Consider the following 24,086-nt stretch of genomic DNA (forward strand, 5'->3'; position numbering starts at 1 on the left):
CTAATAATATTCTTTATTTGGAATTTTCTTATAAATTATTTTAAAAAGCTTTTTCAAATAATATTTTTACATATATTGCCCTTCCTTTCCTGTAAATATAATATAAGGATAAAATAAATTTTGTTCTTATATGATAATAAAAAAACAAGGATCACAACATCCATAAAAGCGAAGCTCTGAAACGATATGACAGACGAACATTAACTTTTGTTGAGTGTCAGAGCTGAATATACAAAATATGAAAATAAAAGGTTTGGCAAAATTATACGTAAATTTGTTGCAAAACTTTTTAAATACAGAATTCTGTTTAAGGACATACTGACATTTTTAATACTTGATTATTAATATTGTACCTTATTGTAATAGGAATCAGTAATCAAAAATCAGATCGATCGGATGATTTTATCACATAAAAAATTTTTATTTAAAAAGTACAAAAATCAACATGTTTAAAATGGACGTACGGACATTCTGGTAACGATTATAGAGTTGCTACGCTTTCTAAGTCGTACTTAACTACTACAGGAATCACCATGCAAAGTTTTAAATCGATAGGACAATTCTAACATGCCTAAATTAACGAATAAAAGCTAACTATCTCGGACGGACGTACGGACGGACGGACCGACCCTAATTATAGAAAAGCTTCGCTTTTAAAAATATTTATAGATAATTTTTTCATGCGATAAAGATCACTTCATACTACGATAGGGTGTCTAAAATATTGATTATAAAGGGTTTCTTTAGCTTCGCAAATTAATGTTGTCTCATTCTTGTTTGAGAAAGTTTTCCTTGTCTTGAGGTCAATAGTATGTTATTGGGTTAAAAGTTTTTAGTAGCGCAGCAGTTATAAAATTAGGGTTATCCATACGTCCATAGTAGGGAAATATATATTATATTGTGAATTTAGTAAAATACAGTCAGAATCTTCAGACACTCTCTTCCTTTTTCTTTATTTCTCTCCCACACTCACCGGTTCCCATTCTCTACCTATTTATCTCTCTTTGCCTTTTTCTCTGTCTTTCAGTCTGTCTGTCTGGCTGTCTCTATCTCATTATATTTCTGTCTTTTTTCTCTGTCTCTCTTTGTCTTTCTATCTTTCAGTCTGTCTGTCTGTCAGCCTGTCACTCTCTTAATATATATTTGTCTTTTTTTCTCTGTCTCTCTTTGTCTTTCTATCTTTCAGTCTGTCTGTCTGTCTGTCAGCCTGTCTCTCTCTCATTATATTTTTATATTTTTTTGAACCTAGTAAAAGTGTCTGACTCTGATTATGACGTAAAAAAAATTGCCAATGAGAGGCCAGTATACACTGTAATTGACCAATGGTAAAATTATAATTATTTTTACGTCATAATCAGAGTCAGACAGTTTTATTAGGTTTCTTTTTTTTCTCTGTCTAGGTGTCTTTCTCTCTTTCATTTTCTTTCCGTCTTTTTTTCTCTTTTCTTTTTTGTCTTTCTTTCTCTCTCTTTTTTGTCTTTCTCTGTATTTCTATCTTTATATTTCATTCTCCCATACACTCTCTATCTATCTTTTAGTCTGTCTCTCTCACTGTCTCTCTCTCTCCCTCTATGTCTATCTCTCTCTCTGTCTCTCTCTCTCTATCTCTCTCTGTCTCTCTGTCTCTCTCTCTCTCTCTCTGTCTCTCTGTCTCTCTCTCTCTCTCTCTCTCTCTCTCTATCTCTCCCTTTCTCTCTCTCTCTCTCTCTCTCTCTCCCTCTCTCTCTCTCTCTCTCTCTCTCTCTCTCTCTCTCTCTCTCTCTCTCTCTCTCTCTCTCTCTCTCTCTCTCTCTCTCTCTCTCTCTCTCCCCCTCTATGTCTATCTCTATCTCTCCAAATCTCAAGCTATTCTTAATTTCTGAGATTTTTGTTGCTTCTGTTCTACTTTTGGATATAATTAATCTTGTTGTTTATTAAGTTACAGCAAAAGTTTTGTCTACCACCTCGGAGCGAGCATCACAAATTAACATAACACATTTTAGTTGCAAAGCTTTTTTACATGTTATTATTGCCGTCTTTTTTCGGTAAGAAAATATGAAACAAACCTTTTTTTGGATTTGAGTAGGGATGTGCGTCTTAACAAGAAATTTAATTTAACAAATTGAGACTTATGACTTTCAGAGAGGCTTAACTAAAAATAACCTTATCAAGACCAGCACACACCCATATTTAAGATAAATTTAAATTAAGAAAGGATGGGTTAGGTTAAGTTACATTGAGTACAGGGTAGCAGTGTTAGGGCATCATAGATATATGCTCTAGAGGTAGCTGGACAAAGTGTCTCAAAAATCAGCTATGTGACGTCATAAAATGAGGGATATGATAGGAGAAGTGGGAAAGAGGAACTTAACATAGTTAAAAAAGAGAATGGGAGGGGGGGGGGGGGGGAGTTCTATGCTGGCTAGGAAATTTTATGGAAAGCAACACAAATTTTCCTTATATTAAAACATATTTCCTTTCTTTTACCTCTTTTCAAGTCGAGTTTATAAAACCAGGTAAACTGAAAATTTTATGTCAAATTGAATTGAGAATTATGAGCATAGGAAAATATATAATATGATACCTTTTACATTCATAAAAGTAAATACGCTTTTTATATAAATAACAAAGATAAAACATACAAAGCTTCCAATTAGTATCTCAGCAAAAATAGAACAACAACATTTGGTTAGATAGATAAATAAACTTTCTGATAGACAGAAAAATAATTAGATAGAAGGGCATACATAAGTATATACTTAAGAATTAACATACATAGATGGATAGAAAGATAAATTAAAAAAGACTGACAGACTGACAGTGAAAAAGATTCAAAAATAGATTAACATAAAAATAAGGAGAAAAAATCGATGGACTGGACACAGTTGAAATAAAAATTGGGAAAAATATGATAAATCTCTTTTTTAAAAAAAAACCGAACCTTCATAAAACAAAAGTATCTCTATTTTTTAAGCTTGACCGACAGACCGACGGACCAAGTAAATTATATAACAGATATATCTTGTTAAAGGGAATCATCACAAAAATTATTTCAGCTGTCTATCTTAAATAAAAGCCGTGAAAATCAAATTTTCCCCATAGCGTTAGGAAAGGACATAAAAAGTAAATAAAAAGTGATAGAGTAGTTTCTATAATAACAAGGATGACAACATCCATAAAAGCGAAGCACTGAAACGGTAGGACAAACGGACATTAAGACTTATATAGTGTCAGAACTGAATAATCAGAATATAAATGTATAAGGGTCAATGCAAATTTGTAAGTAAATTTGTAGAAAAACTGCTTTATACAGGATAATGTTTATGGACATACTTACATTTTTAGGACTTTATTATAGAGTTGCTTCGCTTATTAAATTATACTTTGTTGTCCCAGGAATTAATATACCAAAAATCAGATCAATCGGATGATTAGATCACATAAAAATTTGTTGTTAAAAAAGTAAAAAAATCAACATGTTTAAAATGGACGTACGGACATTTTGGTGATGATTATAGAGTTGCTTTCTAAATCGTACCTAACTACTAAAGGAATCACCATGCAAAATTTGAAATCGATAGGACAATTCTAACATGCCAAAATTAACGAAAAAAGCTATCCGTTACGGACGTACGGACGGACCGACCCTAATTATAGAGTAGTTTCTATAATAAAAATTACCTTTAGAAAGAGAAGTACATTCTATCTGAACCACTTTTATTGAAAAAGATCTTGAAAACGACGGTCCTAATTTTGGATACATTAAACCAAAGACACATTAATGGAAAATAAACCTTTTGATGTAAAAGTAAAAAAAATAAGTTTCGTTTAAGATTTTCAACGCTCAAAAACATTTGGTTTTAGGATAATTTTTTACTATTAAAGACTAAATAGTTGTATTAAAGTTATTAAAATAAACTAACTATAATAATGCAAAGTTTTAAATGAATAGGACAATTCAATGTTAATGTATCTTTCCTGAAGTTACTACAGTCATCACCACTGGAGAATTCGTTGATAATCCCATGTCAATATACACTGAAATAAAAAGGTAGATAGATAGATTACAAGGGTACATAAAAATTTAGATTGAAAAAATATATGAATGATGATATGATAATTTATGACCCAATTTTGTACAGTACATGCAAAAGTATGTGTATACTTAGAGTTCTTGAATAAAATAAACAGTAAACAGGTAGCTCTTTATCGAAGTATTGAAAATAAGAAATATAATATTAAATTATAGATCCAAAAATAGCTTGATTGGTATATAGCCTTTTGAATTTTAAAACTTTCTTTTAATTAGAATTAAAACTTTATTTGATATTGTGTTTTCTGATTAGATGCGAAAAAACAAATATTCTTCTTTCCTTGATATATAAATGTAGGTGTCCACCCGTTTACACCCCTCTATACCCCCCCCCCTTGACAAGGACCTTCACGTTATTTAAATTTTAGAAGGGTGTGAAAAAAATATTTACCAGTTAGAGAACGCTTTTTGATATTTGAGAATTTAGTTGATGGTGAACAATGAACATTTAGTGTGGTGGATACACACCCCTGACACTAAAATTACCCCGTCTAATAATATTAATAAATTGATATTAATTAATCCCCTTAAGCTTAAAACCCAACTGAAACCCCCTTTATTATGGTTTAATGGGGGCGTCAAAAACTGCCTGGCAAAACCCTGTGCACACCACTAACTAACTATGAATTGTATAAATACTTACTATGAGTACCAGAATTGATACCACAAATAGCAGGGACAGGGCTTCCTCCAGACACTATGAACTGATCAGTCTAAAAATATTAATTATAAGAATTTGGCGGTTTCCCTCAAGGTGCCTGGCGAGCAGAGAAACCCCTCCCACTTATGTTTTAAAATATAAATATGACTACGAGTCTACGATGCCCTAAATTTGCGGGGCTACCCTGTACACAAGAAAAACTAACCTAACCTATAGAAATGAACAAAGAAAGGAAGAACTTCCCTCATCTTACTTTCAATGTGTTTTAATATTACAGGGGAGGGGTTCTTTGCTCAACTAGGCACTTTAAGGGCAAAAAAACAAAAATATGTAGACTGTTATAGGTAGATACCTTTCAAAACAGTATACATATTCATTCAAGTTTTCAGAAAACTACTGGATTTGATTAAATGAAAAAAAATACTTCTAACTTTTTTCTTCAAGTTCTTAAAACCGAATTATCTTTCTTAAAGCCTAAAAAATCATCAATTTTGAATGGTAGTAAAGTTGGAGACAAAATTGTTGTTTTAACAATGCAGAATTACCTGGCATTGATGGTCGGTAACTTCTGGTCCAGATAGAGTCATGCTTTCTATATCCAATCTAAACACAACATGAGCGATTAACTCAAAAAATAGCCAAGGAAAGATGTAAAATCCAGACAACTACCATCCCTAAGTGGCAAAGACCCTTTTAGTCTGCCAGCAAATTGCTTTCTATTCTTTTGTTGGGACTTGGCTGTGTTTATATGTCTGACGCAAAGACCCAATGCAAAATCGGGACAGGATCATTGACCTGAGGAGGAAAGTTGCTTATACCTCATGCCCTCTCCACTTTAATGCCACAAGAAAGGCAAAAAAATATTAAAGACATTTCGAAAGACCAAAATGGATGAGGGACTTGTCTTGGATCTTAAGGGATAAGAAAATGACTTAAAAATTAGTGAAAAAGTTTGGACACTGCTAGTTTGTACAATTCAATCAAGATGTAATTCAATAGTCCCAAAAGCTATTGAATGTGCAAACGTGTTTGTAAAAACTTTGGGGACTAGCATAATCTACACTCAAATGTCCCCTCCCCTATCACCTGTTGACTTGTTGAAAGTTATTGTGCTTCTCTTACAAATATTTTTTTTTATTTTAAATTTTCAAGTTGTATAAAAAAAACGCATTTAAAAGTATGAGAAATTTAATTCAATATTGTAATTCAAAATTAGTTTCATATCTCAAGTATTTTATAAACTTTATGCTTTTATTAGAAAAGTTAAAAATAAAATATTAGCAAGTACATCTGATATGAAAGGTTTAAGAATACAAATTTGTACGATGTTAGAACGTTTTGTAAATAGATTTAGATGGACTACTTATAAAGGCAATTTTTGTAGACGAAGATTTTGTTCATATTTAGTCATTTCAATAATACGAGCAACGAATTTCACAAAATGTTTACTAAGAACTTTAACTTTTCATAGCTGGGTGATTTTAAAAATATCTGCCCATTCGTACTAAAATGTGTATAGTTTATAGGCTCAGGAAGGGAGGGGACATTGGAAGGCAAATTATACTGGTGCCCGATGTTATATTAGTTATTTCTCGCATCGTATTATAAACGGCTTTCCGCGGATATAGAATAGATATAGCCGGTGCCTTCGGCACCTCGGGGCTAAAAAAACTGGTTTTAATCTTATGATTGTACATTTTAATATTCGTAGAAAGCTGGTTATTATACGATGCTAGACATAGTTTTTTCGTATGGATGAGAACCGGTTCCTATCCACCGGATTCGAATGAATACGAGAATAGTTATTTCTCGTATCGTATTATAAACGGCTTTCCGCGGATATAGAATGTACAATTATAAGATTAAAACTAGTTTTTTTAGCCCCGTGGTGCCGGAGGCACCGGCTAAAAAAACTAGTTTTAATCTTATGATTGTACATTTCTATATTCGTAGAAAACTGGATATAATACGATGCTAGACATAGTTTTTTCGTATGGATGAGAACCGGTTCCTATCCACAATAAAGGTACTAAGAAAGAGAGGGAATGTCTGATTGAGCCAATAGGAGAATCGCATCGGAATTTACATTGGATCTCATTGGTTGAAATTATGTACACATTTTCCTACGAAGGCATGTTTTTTTTCATTTCATACATACATAAAAGTCAGCTGTTAACAGTATATTTTCTTAGTAGAAAGCTTTGCGGAATCAGAATTAATTGCCCAAAAATTTCGTTTACAATTTGAAAGCTTGAAACAAAGTTGGATTCTTAAAAAAAAGTTAGGCTGGCAACTCGCTGGTGAGGCAAAATTATTTTTGTGAAAAATCCTCCAAAATCGAATAAAAAAATTTACAAAAATGAAATAAAATCTTAAGAGGGTTATCAACAAATGATTTTGTTTAATTTTTGTAGATTTTTAATGTGCTTTTGGATGATTTTTCACAAAAATAATTTTGCCTCACTATCGAATAGCGAGTCTATCATTTTTTAAGAATCCACATCAGCTTGAGTCGAAAGTAAACAATACTTTTGTCTGCTAGGAATGTTCTCTCTTAGATTTGACGAAAAAAGGGTTCAGAATATTCTTCTACTCTTCTATTTCTATTCTATCCACCGGATTCGAATGAATATTGCTTTATAAATATTAATTTCTCATTTCTCAAAAAAATACGTTTAAAACATGGTTTACTAATGGGTTTAATCATACCACACATAATTTATCTGCTGAATAAACTGATATTGTTGAACTGAATCAAAATTTTCAAAAATACATATAAAAATGTAAAAAATTATGAAAGAATGAATGACAAAAAATGTAAGAAATTTTTCTTGCGTTTCCAAATATTAAATTCTTTGACATTTTTGGGTGTTTTCATGATGAGGCCAAACATTTTTTTCAAAAAAATTAAAAAGGATAGTCATGTCTGTATAGATAAAAATATAAATTCAAGTTTAAACTGTTTTTTTTCTAAGTTTGATTGCAATTTCTTCTTTATGGAGTGATTGATTATACGTTTGTGTAGTCACTATGGCTTGATACGCCGTCTAAGGTAGGATATCTTTATTACCTCACACTCGCAGTGATACTATGTGAGGCGCGTGCCATAGAGATTAGAGAAAAACCTTTCTATTGGATTATTGAAAATCAACCTATAGTGTCGCCTATATTAACACAGCCAAGTAGCAGAAAAAAAAATAAGAGGCAGACGAAGAAGGTCTTTGAGAAAGGAAGGGAGGTAGTTGTCTGTATATACATCTATACTATAGATCTATTCCATAGAGTTATAGTAAGGAGAATGCCTTGGCCCTAAACAGGCGCCACTCTTTACCATGCAAAGTTAGAACCTCAAGACAAAGGTCGCACAATAAAATGGTTGTTTGTCTTACGGGCGTTTGCCTATATCATCATGCATATCATTAAGCATTATTTGGTTCAGAGATACACAGGCTATCCAAATCAGACATAGTACCTTGGGCTGACGAAATTAAAATTCGTGTAATATTGCAAATTTGGGACAATACTAATTACCCAAAATAACATAAAATTTTGTTTGAAAACATGTAATATGCAATCATTAACAAGGAAATAACAATAATTAAGCCTCAAATAGTCAGAATATTGCAGACTTAATTATGTTTTGTGATTGTAAAATTATAGTCTTAGAAACAATTAGCGTTGCAATATTGTATAATAACATATATATTGCCAGGCTAATGGATTTTGTTTGTAATAATCAAATATTTTTTTTCAAATATGATAATTATAGTTTATTATAAAATCACTAAACCTGGCAAAAATCTTTTTAATGAAAAATATTCTTATTCTTTATTATGTACCAGCGGCTACGCCCCTAGAGGCCTCTAGGGTCACTTGATGAGGGGGGAGTTTATTTTTTTTGTGGGGGGGGGAGAGGTAATTTTTTTCTAGGGGCGATTTCTCTTGGGAGGGTGGTGGTACCCTCCCCCAAAAATAGTTATATACCTTCCCGGGACCTATGAGAAGTTACTGTGTAAAGGAGAACCCAACCGGTTCAGCGGTTAGCGAGATCCTTTGGTACACACAGACAAACACACATCCTGTTACTTTATTATAAGGATGATATTTTTAACAGCGAAGCTTTTATATAATTAGGATCGGTTTGTCCATCCGTATGTCCATCCTTGATAATAGCTTTTATTCCTTAATTTAGGCATGTTAGAATTGTCCTATCGATTTCAAACTTTGCATGATGATACCATACCTCTAGTAGTTAGGTATGATATAGATGTTGAGAAAGATGTAAAACATATAATTCACCATATAATTATAGTTGTCAGAAATTTCGTTTTCCTTATTCAGTTTCTTATCAAAGACGAGGGAGCATACTAATTTATAGAGTAGCTGACTTATATTTATATTCTTATTATTAAGTTCAGACACTATACAAGTCTTAATGTCCGTTTGTCCTACTGTTTCAGTGCTTTGCTTTTATGGATGTTGTCATCCTTGTTAATAAGTGAATATGTTAAAATTTTACAAAAATAGCCTTAACCAAACCCCCTCCACCCTCTTACCCTCTATTCTTAATAACTAAATGAGACGCTGAACATTGATTTATTATTTAACTTTCATTTTCAATTTAACCCTGAATTGACAGGCAAACACAGGGATTTAGGATTAAGTAAATCAGTGCTATATCTGTTTTAGCAAAGTTTGTTTTAGCTAGGAGACTAGTGTTAAAATCGTAGAATGAATGAAGCTAATGTAATAATGAACATATCAAATATTTGTTTATTGATTTAATTATATAAAATTGATATCAATCAATAATTATATTATAATTACAATGGAAATTGGATGAATTTTAATACTTGAATTGTTAAAGGCTGGATTAGATTTAAAAAGTGGGATAACATATTTTCTTTTTTTCAAACTGTAAATACCAAACAATTTTTGATTCAAAATTATATTATTTCCTTCTTAGTTGTATTATGATATACGCCTCTTTCTTGGAATCTATAAATTTCTCCTCCCTCTTTGTCACATTAGGTTGAACCATTTAAAAAATCTTGGTATTCAAATTATATTACTTCCTTCCTGAAATATGGTTTCATAATTCTTAATTGTATTATAATATACGCCTCTTTCCATGAATCTATAAATTGCTCCTCCAAATTTTCACACCAACTACTCATTATCCCTATAATACTTTTAACTTATCATCTTGTAATTATAACTTTATCCCTGTAACATACTTTTAACTCTATTTTTTGTGACGGGGGGGGGGGGGGAGGAAATATCGAATTTCCAAATAATCCCTTCAAACAAAGAAAATAATATCTAAGTATTTGGGCAGTTTAAAGTGGAAGCTTATGAAAAAGTATCTTATGTGTACATAGAAAACATTACCCTAGTAATCTCTGTCTCAGCAATTTACCTTTATTTGTGCTTATATAAGCATTTTTGTCAGATTTAAGTAGGACGTGCTCACATCGGGAAAGTCCGCACTTTACAACAAAAGTGGCTTACTTAAATCGGACATGTCGGACTAACGAGCCATTTTCGTAGGTTAATTGCTTACTTGAAGAACTATTATTGCCCTATAAACCCCTAAAAAACCCCAAAAATAAGGGTGGCTGATAAGAATCAGCAAAATCGGACGCTTTTGAGGTAAATGTCTTACAGATTAAGATTTTAATCCGGATTATTTTTCCTCAAAATTTAATCCCTTCTCAGCCATTTAGGCTATATTTGTAGTTGATTGCTTACTTAAACAAGCCATTTTTGTGATTAATGTCCTACTTATATCTTGCATTTTTGCTACAAAATCCTTACTTAAACAAGCAATTTTTGTGATTAATGTCCTACTTATATCTTCCATTTTTGCTACAAAATCCTTACTTAAACAAGCCATTTTTGGGGTTGATTGCTTACTTAAATCATCCATTTTTGCTACAAAATCCTTACTTAAATAAGCCATTTTTGGGGTTGATTACTTACTTAAATCATCCATTTTTGTTGCAAAATCCTTACTTAAATAAGCCATTTTTGGGGTTGATTGCTTACTTAAATCATCCATTTTTGTTGCAAAACCCTTACTTAAGTAAGCCATTTTTGGGGTTAATTACTTACTTAAATCATCCATTTTTGTTGCAAAATTCTTACTTAAATAAGCCATTTTTGGGGTTGTTTACTTATTTAAGTAAGGATTTTGCAACCAAAATGGATGATTTAAGTAAGTAATCAACCCCAAAAATGGCTTATTTAAGTAAGGATTTTGTAGCAAAAATGGATGATTTAAGTAAGCAATCAACCCCAAAAATGGCTTATTTAAGTAAGGTTTTTGCAACAAAAATGGATGATTTAAGTAAGCAATCAACCCCAAAAATGGCTTATTTAAGTAAGGATTTTGTAGCAAAAATGGATGATTTAAGTAAGCAATCAACCCCAAAAATGGCTTATTTAAGTAAGGATTTTGCAACCAAAATGGATGATTTAAGTAAGCAATCAACCACAAAAATGGCTTACTTAAATCATCCATTTTGGTTGCAAAATCCCTACTTAAATAAGCCTTTTTTGGGGTTGATTGCTTACTTAAATCATCCATTTTTGCTACAAAAACCTTACTTAAATAAGCCATTTTTAGGGTTGATTACTTACTTAAATCATCCATTTTAGTTGCAAAATCCTTACTTAAATAAGCCATTTTTGGGGTTGATTGCTTACTTAAATCATCCATTTTTGTTGCAAAAACCTTACTTAAATAAGCCATTTTTGGGGTTGATTACTTACTTAAATCATCCATTTTTGTTGCAAAAACCTTACTTAAATAAGCCATTTTTGGGGTTGATTGCTTACTTAAATCATCCATTTTTGCTACAAAATCCTTACTTAAATAAGCCATTTTTGGGGTTGATTACTTACTTAAATCACCCATTTTGGTTGCAAAATCCTTACTCAAATAAGCCATTTTTAGGGTTGATTGCTTACTTAAATCATCCATTTTTGTTGCAAAAACCTTACTGAAATAAGCCATTTTTGGGGTTGATTGCTTATTTAAATCTTCCATTTTTGCTGCAAAATCCTTACTTAAACAAGCCATTTTTGTGATTAATGTCCTACTTATATCTTCCATTTTTGCTACAAAATCCTTACTTAAACAAGCCATTTTTGTGATTAATGTCCTACTTATATCATCTATTTTTGCTACAAAATTATTACTTAAACAAGCAATTGTTGTGATTAATTTCTTAATTAAGCTAGAAACTAATGACAAAAAGGGCTTGTAGATGTAAGTGTTCTATGACAAAACTGGAGGACATATGTAAGAAATTAATCACAGAACTAGCTAGTAAGGATTGTATAGTAAAGATAGAGGATATTATTAAGAAATGAATCACAAAACTTGCTTGATTAGGTAAAGGTTTTCAATAATAATAATGAAGGAAATAATTAATAAATTAACCAAAAAGATAGCTTGTTTAGTTAAGGGTTTTATAATATAAACAAAGGACATAATTAAAAAATTTACCAAAACATTTGCTTACTTAATTAGAAGCTTGTAGCAAAAGGGGAAGAACTTAGCCAGTAAATAATGATAAAAATTGCTTGTCTCAATAAAGCTTTTTTAGTAAAATTCTAGGATTTTTGCTTTAAAATTAACTAAAACTTGAATTCTACTTTTTGCTGCAAAAGTCTACATTTAAAAAAATCTTAACTCAATTATGGCTTACTGAATTATAAGACCCTTTATTGCTGTTAAAAAATCAATAAAAAAGCTTTTAAAAGTAAAATTATATTAAATTATATAGTAAAATATTACCAAAATTTGGACTGATGAAAATTAGGTTGAAATTGATACAATTAAATTATATTTCTACTTAAAGCTCACTAGTTTTCAGCATAAATCAATCTGATGTTTCTAATTTAATGTTGTGTTATAAAAGGTCCAGCAAAACCACTCCAACAACAGACTGAGACAATCTGCCCTTAAAGTGATCCTAATGTCCTCTAATGATATTTTTGATTGATTTGCTCAGCTCTGTTCTCCACTGAAAAACTCATAAGAAAAAATTATATATATATATAATGAATATGATATGATATACATAAAATAATTCTTAACAAATTTTAGTTAATATTTTTTACATAAATATTAATGAATGATTATGAATTTTTAGAATCAATGAATTCTAGTTAAATATAGAAAATATGACCACAAAATATCCCAATAACTTTTTGCTATTGATAAAACTAAATAAATATTTTAAATAGTATTTTTCATTTAGGGTTAGACTTTCATTTAAAAAATTTCAAAAATATAATAAAAGTGCAGTGATGTCCAAAGGGGGGGGGGGGTACTGGGGTGATTACCCTCCCAATTGAATTTGGGGTTGCCTGTAGGCACCTAAACATTTTTAGAAATGTTTTTTTTATTTTATTCAAGGTTTAAAAAATCTTGTTTTGTTTTGAAAAAGTTTTGAAAAAGTGACTAAGGAAAAGTAACTTAACTTGAAAGATTCTTTTAGCAAAATTGAGGTAAAAATCATTTTTTTATTACTGGCAAAAACTTTTTACAAAATTGTAATTAAAAATCTAAGTTATAAGCACTTCTTTACACATATTGAGTGTTTAAAGGTTGACGATATTTTAAAAATATTACTTTGGGGGAATAAAAAAAATTCCACCCCCAATAACTACCCCATTTTTAAAAGTTTATAGCTTTTCCTTACATTGTTTTTTTTAAAGCTAATATACTTTTAGTCAAAATTTTTATCTTTAAATTGCATTAACTACATCCTACAGACTTGCCAACTTTTCTCTCAAGCAATATTCTAGAATTTCAGTTTTTTTAAACTTTTATTTGAACCTGATTTTCTGTTACACAATAACTAATGCATAATACCCTTGATAAATTGGTAATTTTACAGAATCAAAACTTTGAAATGAGAGAAAAGTAACAAAAGTCTTATACTACCTATATACTACCGGGTCATTCAAGAGAAATGATTTAAAAAAAACTAAATTAGACATGGAAAATAAAAAATTATATAAAATGCTTTATAGATTTGGAAAACCTATTCTGGGACATTCATGTTTCAAATATTTAAAAATGATTTTTTGACCAATTATGCCTACAAAAACGGTTTTTCTAACAATTGTGTAAAATGCTTTGTATATTTTGAAAACCTATTCTGGGACATTAATGTTTCAAATATTTAAAAGTTATTTTTGTGACAAATTATGCCTTCAAAAACGGTTTTTCTAAATGCCTTATTTTTGATGATTTTCTGATTTAAACATAATGGAAAAAATGCTCACATTTTAAAAATTCAAATTGCGCAGCTTGCTTTAATAGTAAAAAAAACGTTATGCATACTGTTAGAATTGTCATAAACTTTAGTTTTTGGATATATAAGAACCATTCATGTGCTATGTATAGTACAGGAGCTATGTGTTAAAATGTTCTAACTTACTTAAAACTTTTCAACCTTTCTCACATTTTTCAATGTAGCTCCTAAACTACAAATACCACAAAAATAATACTTATATTTTCAAAAACTAGAGTTTATGACAATTCTAACGGTGTGCATAACGTTTTTCTACTATTAATACAAGCTGTGCAATTTGAATTTTAAAAATGTATGCATTTTTCCCCAATCTTTAAATCCATACATCTTCAAAAATAAGGCCTTTGCAAAAACCAGTTTATAAGGCATAATTTGTTGTAAACATCATTGTTAAATATTTGAAACATAAATGTCTGAGGATAGGTTTTCCAAATATACAAAGCATTTTACACAATTGTTTTATTTTCCATGCCTAATTAAGTTTTTAAAAAATCATTTCTCTGGAATGACCCTGTGGAATAACATTTTTTAAAAATTTTAAAGGATGCCTGCAAGAAATATAACGCTATAGCTGCTGAAAGACTGCCACAAGTAGACCCAATATCCCAAAATTTGAAGCCTTCAGCTTCAATAACAAAAAAATGTTTAGGCATTTCAAACTGACATTTTATGTACAATACTCAATGCTCATGTTAGAAATTTTGAAATTAAAGTATGTAACCTAGATTCAAAATTATATTCATATATTCATAAAACAAATTTAGGTTGCCAGTAACTAATTATATATTTTTCCAATAAAAATACCCCTTTTTATGAAATGAAAATTTTGAAAGATTTCTATTGCTCATAATAGAAATTAAAATATTAAATTATGTGGCATAGACAAAATATTATAACCTTATCTTTTTTCAGTTATTCATAAAATTTTAATGTCATGTAGATGCTAAAGTGTTCTCAGAAGAACAGGAAATATCATTTTGATACTATTATTTACAAAAAAAAACTTTAAAAAAAGGACTGAAAACACCAAAGATTGGGAAATATGTAAAAAATCAAAAAAGCTACTTGTACTTTCATCTTTAAACACCAAAATTGCTTGGAAATTCCTTGAAAATTTATTTTTAATACTGTAATCTAAAAAGAATTTTTAAATCGGACCATAACACCAAAGATATTTAGAAAATATGAAAAATAAACAAAAAATCTACTAAAAAGCAGTCTGACCACTACAGATGTTTTCTTAGAATGACAGGAAATTTTATTTTGTAAATAGAACCAAGAACATTGAAGATATGGGGGAAAATGTGAAAAATATAAAAATAGCTGGGGAAAAAATCAGACTGAATGGATGTTTTATAGTTGATTATGCTTCTTAATGATGGAAATGTTAACAAGAAGTTTCAGCAGTCTATCTTTTATAAGAGCCAAGAAAATAAAATATTCAAGGAAATTCAACTCTAAAATTATGTGTTAAATCATATTTCAGGCACAGGAAATAAGAGAAAACAGAGGTGGAGGGGATCCTTTGGTAAAATTAGAATAGTATATTGTTGCTTTCCTACTTATGCTTGATAAAATTAGTATGGTATAATGTTTCTGTGCTACTTATGCATATACCTATCCTTGTTAAAATCAGAATAAAATAATGTTGCTGTACTACTAATAGATATAACTGTCCTTGTTAGAATTAAAATAATGTTGCTGTGCTACTAATGGATATAACTGTCCTCGTTAGAATTAGATTATTATAATGTTGCTAACTTATGGACATAATTCCCCTTGTTAAAATCAGTAATTTACCAAAAAAAATACTTAATCACAAGGGGAGAGATTACTAGGGATATTAAGTATAATACTGCCGCGCTATTTATGAATATACTTAACATTTATAAAAATCAATATTATATAATTATGCTTAATCGCCAAGTGTATTTAGTAAGGTAACACCTATGTAATAGACAACCAACTCTTTGTTTGCACGACCTTTGTCTAGAAGTCCTAACTGTGCATGGTAATGAGTTGTGCCTATTTTAGTCCAAGGCATTTCCCCTACTCTAATTATTAATGTCGAACATCTGAAAAGCATCTGTGCAGTAGGAACCATTTTTAACGTCCTTAGTTTTGACGCAGTGTTGAACCGAGACTTGATCCCATCAATTCCTCGACAATGAGTTGATGCCCTACGTGTTAAGCCATGGTTGCGCGTTAATATCAGTATAGTATAAAGTTTTTTAATAGAATGTTTGTCTTTCTTTAATGAGAACTAATGGCGTGTCATCACTTCCTCCATAATTTATAAAAAAAAAGGATGACAACATACATAAAAGCGAAGCACTGTAACGGTAGGACAAACGGACATTAACACTTGTATAGTTTCAGAACTGAATAATCCTAATATAAATGTATAAGAGTCAAAGCAAAATTGTAAGTTAATTTGTTAAAAAAACTGCTTGATACAGGATAATGTTTATGGGCATACTTACATTTTTAGGACTTGATTAAAGAGTTGCTTCGTTTATTACATTATACTTTGTTGTCCCAGGAATCAATATACCAAAAATCAGATCAATCCAATGATTAGATCACATAAAAATTTGATGTTAAAAAAGTAAAAAAATCAACATGTTTAAAATGAACGTACGGACATTTTGGTAATGATTATAGAGTTGCTACGCTCTCTAAATCGTACCTAACTGCTAAAGGAATCACCATGCAAAATTTGAAATCGATAGGACGATTCTAACATGCTTAAATTAACGAAAAAAGCTATCCGTTACGGACGGACGGACCGACCCTAATTATAGAAAAGCTTCGCTTTTAAAAATCAAACCATTAACATCATTACTGCACAAATAAATTTACTAATTAACCTCTCTCTAATATAGATGTTATTGTGTTTTTTGGCGAGTATAAGATTGCAAATATGAAAATATGCGGAAGTGAAGACCCAAAAGAATTTTTTTTGATAAAGGATATGAAAATGGATGATTTTTGTACAACCTAATCAATTTGTTCTAAGTATCCAAAGTTTACTTCAACAAATGAGAGATTGTGTTTAAATAACGTGGTAAAATCTTCAGTCCAATGCTCCCTCCCTTTACAAAGCTCCTTTAAATTTTTTACAAACAAACTTGAACATTGATTGGTTGGTTACAAACAGAAGTGTCCAAACTTTTAAACCAATACTTTTATCTGCAGAAGGGTTAATTTGATGACATTAAAATATAATATGGAGGGAGAGGACAATAGCAGATAAACTATGCATATAAAGTGATAAATAAATATAATTGCATCGTATCATAGGCAGCTTTCAGCATATAAAAATGAAAAATCTAAGATTAAACCCAGTTTTTTTAGACCCTAGATGCCGAAGGTCCGGTCTATCAAAACTGGTAATAATTTTATGATTCTTATTCAAATATTCGTGAATAATTATATGTAATAAGATGCTATACATAATTTTTCAGTATTATTGAGAACATGTTTTACTTCAGCGGATATTATTAGATTACGAAGCCATACTGGAAACAACTTGTATTTTAAAAAGGGCTCGGAAGCCGTACAGTAGCCTCGAATACGATTCAAGTTTAAACCTGCTATTGTGACAAAAAATCGAACAGAAGGATAGTGTTTTTAGGAACAGGTTAAGACTTCCAGCTATATATTAAAGTTGTAATATGACGATTTCACTGAAGTTTACACGCGGCTGCCGAGCCCTGATCTTAAGCTGTGAGGGACAGGCATTTAAAGGGATACGATAATAGAGAAAAATTGTATTACATCCCCTATGACAATAAACAAGATTACTCCTTAAAAATAAAACAAATAAGATAAAGTTGTTATAAAACTTCGGGTATCAATGTAATTAACAGCCTAATGTCCCCTTTCTACCTGGCAAAAGATTATTTATCAAATAATAAAAATTTCAAAATTATTACAAGATTTATCCCAGACTTGCTGGATCTGAAGGGAACGAAGGCCCTGGCTAACAAAACTGGTAAAAAGGGAGTTATTGTTTGCTCGAATTTTCCGTAGAGGTGTGACTTTAAAAAAATTCTTTTTGCCTTTTTAATTGCTAAATTAGACCAATTAAATACAAACGACGAAGCCCAATCTGTCCCACTTTTGAGCAAGACGATTCCCTTTTCTCCCATCTCTTTTGAAGAGATTTTTCTTTCCCCTCCCTTCCCTTTTTCTTTTTCCTTTACTAGTGGTTACGCCCCTAGAGGCCTCTAGTGGCACTTTAAATGTTTTTGTTTGCTACGATAATTCTTTAGTACGATACCTCTTTATTTTACGTAGAAGTCTCCCGTATTTAACAAAAATTTTCGATTTTTTTGTCATTTCTTTTGGGAGGGTGGTAGTACCCTCCCCCAAAATAGTTAAAAACCTTCCCAGGACATATGAGAATCTACCCTGTTAAGGAGAACCCGATCGGTTCAGCGGTTAGCGAGATCCTTAGGTACACACAGACACACAGACAGACAAACATCCTGTTACTTTAGTATAAGGATATGACGTCATATAAGAATCGTCTTGCTCAAAAGTGGTACAGATTGGGCTTCGTCAATACAAACTTATTAAGACATCATTTTTATTATTTATTTGACCTGCACTTAAGTTTTTGGATTTTAATACTAAGAAATATTATAATATCATCAGTTGAAAAGTTTGTTAACTAATCTACCAATGATTTAGCCGATAACTAAGATAAAGTTGGTTAAATATAATTTCCTGTCCAATAACACCTTCTTCTTTGTAACTGCTCTATGATATGCATCATATAAAAATGTTTTAAGTAATAATGCCTCCCCCCCCCCCCCCCCCCTCGACCCGACAAACGTGCACCCCTAATTGTAATCTATAGAAAGGTAATTTTGTTTACCATCATTGAGGATGTACATCAATTAATCTGCCATTGTCTTATCCCTTTAGATTCCTGCGATAATAAAATTTGGGTATAGTCCCTTTCGTGGCAAGGGGTGTTTCGTCGTATTTTTAAAAGCGAAGCTCTCTATAATTAGAGTCTGTCCGTCCTTCCGTATGTACGTCCGTCCGTACATCCAGAACGGATAGCTTTTTTGTTAATTTAGGCATGTTAGAATTGTCCTATAAATTTCAAACTTTGCACGGGGATTCCTGTAGTAGTTAGTTACGATATAGAAAGCGCGGCAACACTATTATCATTACCAGAATATCCGTACGTCCATCTTAAACATTATCCTGTATCAAACAGTTTTTTAACAATTTACTTACAATTTTGCTTCTACTCTTATACATTACATTCTGATTATTCCGTTCTGACAATATACAAGTGTTAATGTTCGTTTGTCCTACCATTTTAGAGCTTCGCTTTTATGGATGTTGTCATCCTTGTTTACCTTTTTTGACGCCATCCTTTTTAATTTCTTTTTTATGAGATAATCATTTTGTTATTTAAATTTACTTGTTTTAAATTAGTAAATGGGTTAATGTTTGGCTTTATTTCTTAAAACGTTTTTATGATGCATTTGTTTGAGCAAACAAGGAAGGAGGTGCTATTGGACCATAAATTACACTTGTACCCAAAGTTTTATAATCAGTTCAACTTGATGAATTGATATAGGGTAGGGCTTTACGTTATATGATTTAATTATAAATATTAACATAAACACTTTTTCAGATTTGAATAATCAGAATAAAAATGTTTAAAAGTTAAAACAAAATTTTGAGTAAATTTGTTGAAAAGGTGCTTAAATACAGGATAATGTTTAAGGACATACTTACTTTTTTATATATGCTACGCTTACAAAATTGTACTTTGTTGTCCTAGGATTCAGTATTCCAAAAATCAGATCAATCGAATAATTATAGATCACAAAAATTCTGACATGCCTATTTTAATTTAATTTGATAATTTAAATCAACACTCAAAATATTCTTAAAAGTATCATTCAATAGTTAGGATATATATACGTCTGTCTGTCCGTCAGTATGTCCGTCGGTCTGCCCATCTGTCTACCTGTCTCTCCGTCTTTCTGTCTGTCCATTTGTTTATGTCTGTATGTCCGTCAATACCTTTTCGTTAATTTAGGCATGTTAGAGTTGTCCTTTGAATTTCAAAGATCCAGGGTTTCAGTGCTCAACAAAGTACCCTGAGTGAAAGCGCCGGTTTTTATTGCTATAAGAAAATTAATGTTTAATTGCAATACATCCCCAATTATGATAATAGTTATTCATTGCATCGTATTATAGACAGCATTCTGCGGTTAGTAAATTTATAAATTAAAAGATTAATTCCAGTTTTGTTAACCATGAGGGGCCGAAGTCCTGGGCTTACAAATCTGGCATTGATATTATATTTTTCATTTTGATGTTCATATAAAATTGTCTAGAACATAATGCACATAGACGTCCAAGGGGTTGGGGTAAAGTGGCAACTACCCCCCCCCCCCATTTAAAATTTACCCCTATCCTGGGGGTGCCGTAGGCATCACCAAAAAATCTCCTAACAAAAAATTTTTTTGCGCGCTTTGCGCGCATTTTTAATTCTAAATATTTAATAAAATTTAAATTACCCCACCCAAAACTTTTACCCCGGGGGGTAGATTTGGGGGAGGTAAACAAAATTTACCCCTGCCAACAGATTTCAGGGGGGTGAATTACCAAACAAAGCAAATTTTACCCCCGGGGTAAAAATTTTTTTTTTTTGGGGGGGGGGAAATTTATGAACGTTATTATAAAACTTTGGTGACTAGTGTAATAAACAGCCCAATTGGTCAGCTTAATAACTTTTATCGAATTTTGATTGCTTGGTTCAAAAATAGCTGAGTCTGTGTCAAAACTTTTTTACCAATGATTTAAATTACCCCCCCCCCAAAAAAAAAAACAAAAAATTTACCCCGGGGGTAGATTTGGGGGAGGTAAACAAAATTTACCCCTGCCAACAGATTTTAGGGGGGTTAATTACCCCCCCCCCCCCAAAGCAAATTTTACCCCCGGGGTAAAAATTTTTTTTGGGTGGGGAAAAATTTGCGGCGCGCTTTGCGCGCAATTTTATCACCCCACCCCCCCCAAAAAAGCTTGGACGTCTATGATAATGCATTACACATTTTTCCAGTATGGCTTTGAACCGGTTCTAATCCCGCGAATATTAATCGGATTCAAATCCTTGCTGAATATAAAATTACCCCTGTTGTAGATTAAAATTATTGATTGGGCACTACTTGTCTGGAACCAACTAATCAAAATTCTATAGAAGTACCCAAAGTTTTTAAGCTAAATATAAGCGATAATGGTAATAAAACTTTGGGTACCTGTGTAAATACAGTCCAATGTATCAATGTAATTTACTGCTCAATGATCCCTACATCTCTGGGTATGGTGTGTCTACAAAAAGGCAGTGTCCAAACTTTTCAACCGATTATTTTAATCTATAAAAGGATTCCCGTTTTATAATTGTAACTAGTGGCTTCGCCCCTAGCCTCTAGGGGCTTCGCCCCATGAGGTAATGGAAAGTCAACCCTCCAGAATAATTTTATAGTTATATTTTCAAAAAAGTTATTCTTTGCCGAATTACTCTTTGGTAAAATTAAACCCAGGTTGTGCGCCGTATGCACAAAAATTTCAATTCGTAAAAATTAAACCCAGGTTGTTCACCGTATATCTTGTACGGGGTGAGTATAAGCGAGTACCCTTTTTAAAGATGTCAATTTTTTTTTTTTTTTGGGGGGGGGTTCATGGGGGCTTCGCCCCATGGTGCAGTGGGGTTCCCCCAACCCAATTACTGGTTTTATTCATTGGCTTAACAACTTTGGGGACTTTAATGAATTTTGATTAGTTGGTTGATTAAGTTAAGTGTCCAAACGTGTTAACCTCTAATTGTAATCTAGTTGTAAATTTTAATTTGGTGTATTATCAATGGAGATGTACATCAATTTATCGGTCATTGTCTTATCGCTTTAGATCCCTAATAAATATCAGAAAAACAAGGATGAAAACATTCATAAAATCAACGCTCTGTACTGAACAATTGTGGAGTGTCAGAACTAAATAAGCATGATACTGTTTAAAGACACTTCGAAACCGATTAATGTCCGCTGGATTAGAACCGGTTTTCAGTCATACTGAATTATGTATAGAATCGCATTACAGACAATTTTTCCTTTAGATAAACAATATATATAGATAATAGCTGTAAATACATGATACATAATATAAGAATTACCTTTACAAAAATTTATTTCAGCTATGATGAAAGACAATTCCCAGAGAGGGCCGAAATTTCTGGATTCTATTTTGTGGCTCACTAAGAATTTACTTTTGTTTGAAATAAGTGCGCATTTATAAACTTTACATAAAAAAAGATAAATAATTAATTTTTATTTCATTGATTATTTACCTTTAATATCATGCACAGTTTACATAAAGATTATATATATTAATTATTATTTGATATCTCACATTAATTAATTAACATTGTATTAAATTCACACTTCAACAAACTTTCTACCTCCTCCACAAACAAAACTAAACTAAACCAAGCGCTGGCTGTCCTTAATGTACTGTACCGCGCTGACCGAAAACCAAACTAAACAGCGCTGGTTGACTATAGTCTGACCGAAACGTACTGTCCCGCCCTCTAATCTATTTGCTGCACACCCTCTCATACCATTAAACGTTTACAAATATTTATATATACGTGTATGATCAGATATTGCAAAAAAAGATTTTTGTTGAGGCAAAACTCATAAAAGTAGTCGTTTTACGGCCTTCTTAAAGAAATACAATATTGTAGAACTTGCCAGCCTGGACCATAATTGACTTATATGGCATCCGCCTAGGACGTGCCGTTGTGGTGGAAATGGCGTTTTTCTGTGGCGAAAAAAAAATTGAATATTTTTAACTCCTAAAAGTGGACTTGGGCGTCATTTTTTGGACATGACATGAAACTACTTTTTCCTTGAACTTTTAAAGCCCAACAAAAGTTGTTATTAGTAGCATCCACCTAGGACGCACCATTACGGCGGTAGTGGGATATATAAGGAACTTTTTTTAGTCTTTAGAAAAAAAATATATTTTAAAGAAAAAGGCAACCAAATTATTTTTGCGCTATAATTGATCTATGTAAAATCTTTCCCTAGCAATCTCTCCCCCCCATTTTACACATAAAAAAAGTAAATTGTTCACCCAATTGTGCCATTTTTAGGTAAATTACTGATCAGCCATATAAATATAAAATGCTTACTTGTGTCAGCATTCTACAAAAATATTGTCTGACCTATCCTCAGACAATTATAGTAAAAGTTGCTCATTTCAGAAGAATTGTAGAAAAAGTATCATTTGATATATAAGCCAAACAAGCAATAATTTATAAAGATTGCTTATAAGTAATATTCCTATAAAAAGTCCCCAAAGTTGTTAAACCAATGAATGAGATAATGTTATTATAAAACTTTGGGGACCAGTGTAATAATTAGCCCATTGTCTCCTCTATCTTAGGACAGTGTAGTTATAGACTTTAGGTACTCATTCTCTACTTTGGGTACTTATCCTCAACTAAGTACGACATCAGGATGTAGCAACATTAGCGAGGCTGGCCTCGAAGGCTAAAACAATGATAACCCTGACAGCAAATGACACAACCAAGAATCTTGCAGGACAGTATCATTTAATTTTATCAGGAAGGGAGCGGACATTGGGTTGTTAATTACACTGGTCCCCAAAGTTTTATAATGACATTTTCTCATTCTTTGGTTTAGCAATTAACTTTTGGGACTTTTAATACACAAAATTAAGCCATCTGTAGAATAATAAGTGGTTGAAATGTTTGACCACTCAACTTTATGAACCAACCAATAATAACAGAATAAATGTTTCCAAAGTTGGCAAGCCAACAAACAAGAAAACGTTATTATAAAACTTTCGGGAGTAGTGTATTAAAAAGCCCATGGTTTCATTCCCTCCCTGTATTTTGTTTTTTTGCTAGTGGTTACTCTACTAGAAGCCTCTCATAGGCAAGGGGGAAGGGTGAATCAACTTT

At 31.6% G+C, this 24,086-nt stretch overlaps 1 protein-coding gene across 1 annotated transcript in view; it reads right to left on the minus strand.

Annotated features, from left to right (window-relative positions):
• Positions 1-24,086, minus strand: part of LOC145327571 (uncharacterized) — a 72,572-nt gene that overhangs the window by 16,037 nt on the left and 32,449 nt on the right. The window contains exons 6-9 of the mRNA XM_080171111.1: positions 5,279-5,336; positions 4,716-4,785; positions 3,954-4,017; positions 3,661-3,722 (exon numbers count right to left, since the gene is read on the minus strand). Coding sequence (XP_080027237.1) covers positions 3,661-3,722; positions 3,954-4,017; positions 4,716-4,785; positions 5,279-5,336 — 254 coding nt within the window. The remainder of the gene's footprint in view (positions 1-3,660; positions 3,723-3,953; positions 4,018-4,715; positions 4,786-5,278; positions 5,337-24,086) is intronic.

The sequence above is a fragment of the Acartia tonsa genome, chromosome 9 (genome assembly GCF_053477335.1).
Source record: "Acartia tonsa isolate MP-2025a chromosome 9, ASM5347733v1, whole genome shotgun sequence".
NCBI classification, from domain to species: Eukaryota; Metazoa; Arthropoda; class Copepoda; order Calanoida; family Acartiidae; genus Acartia; species Acartia tonsa.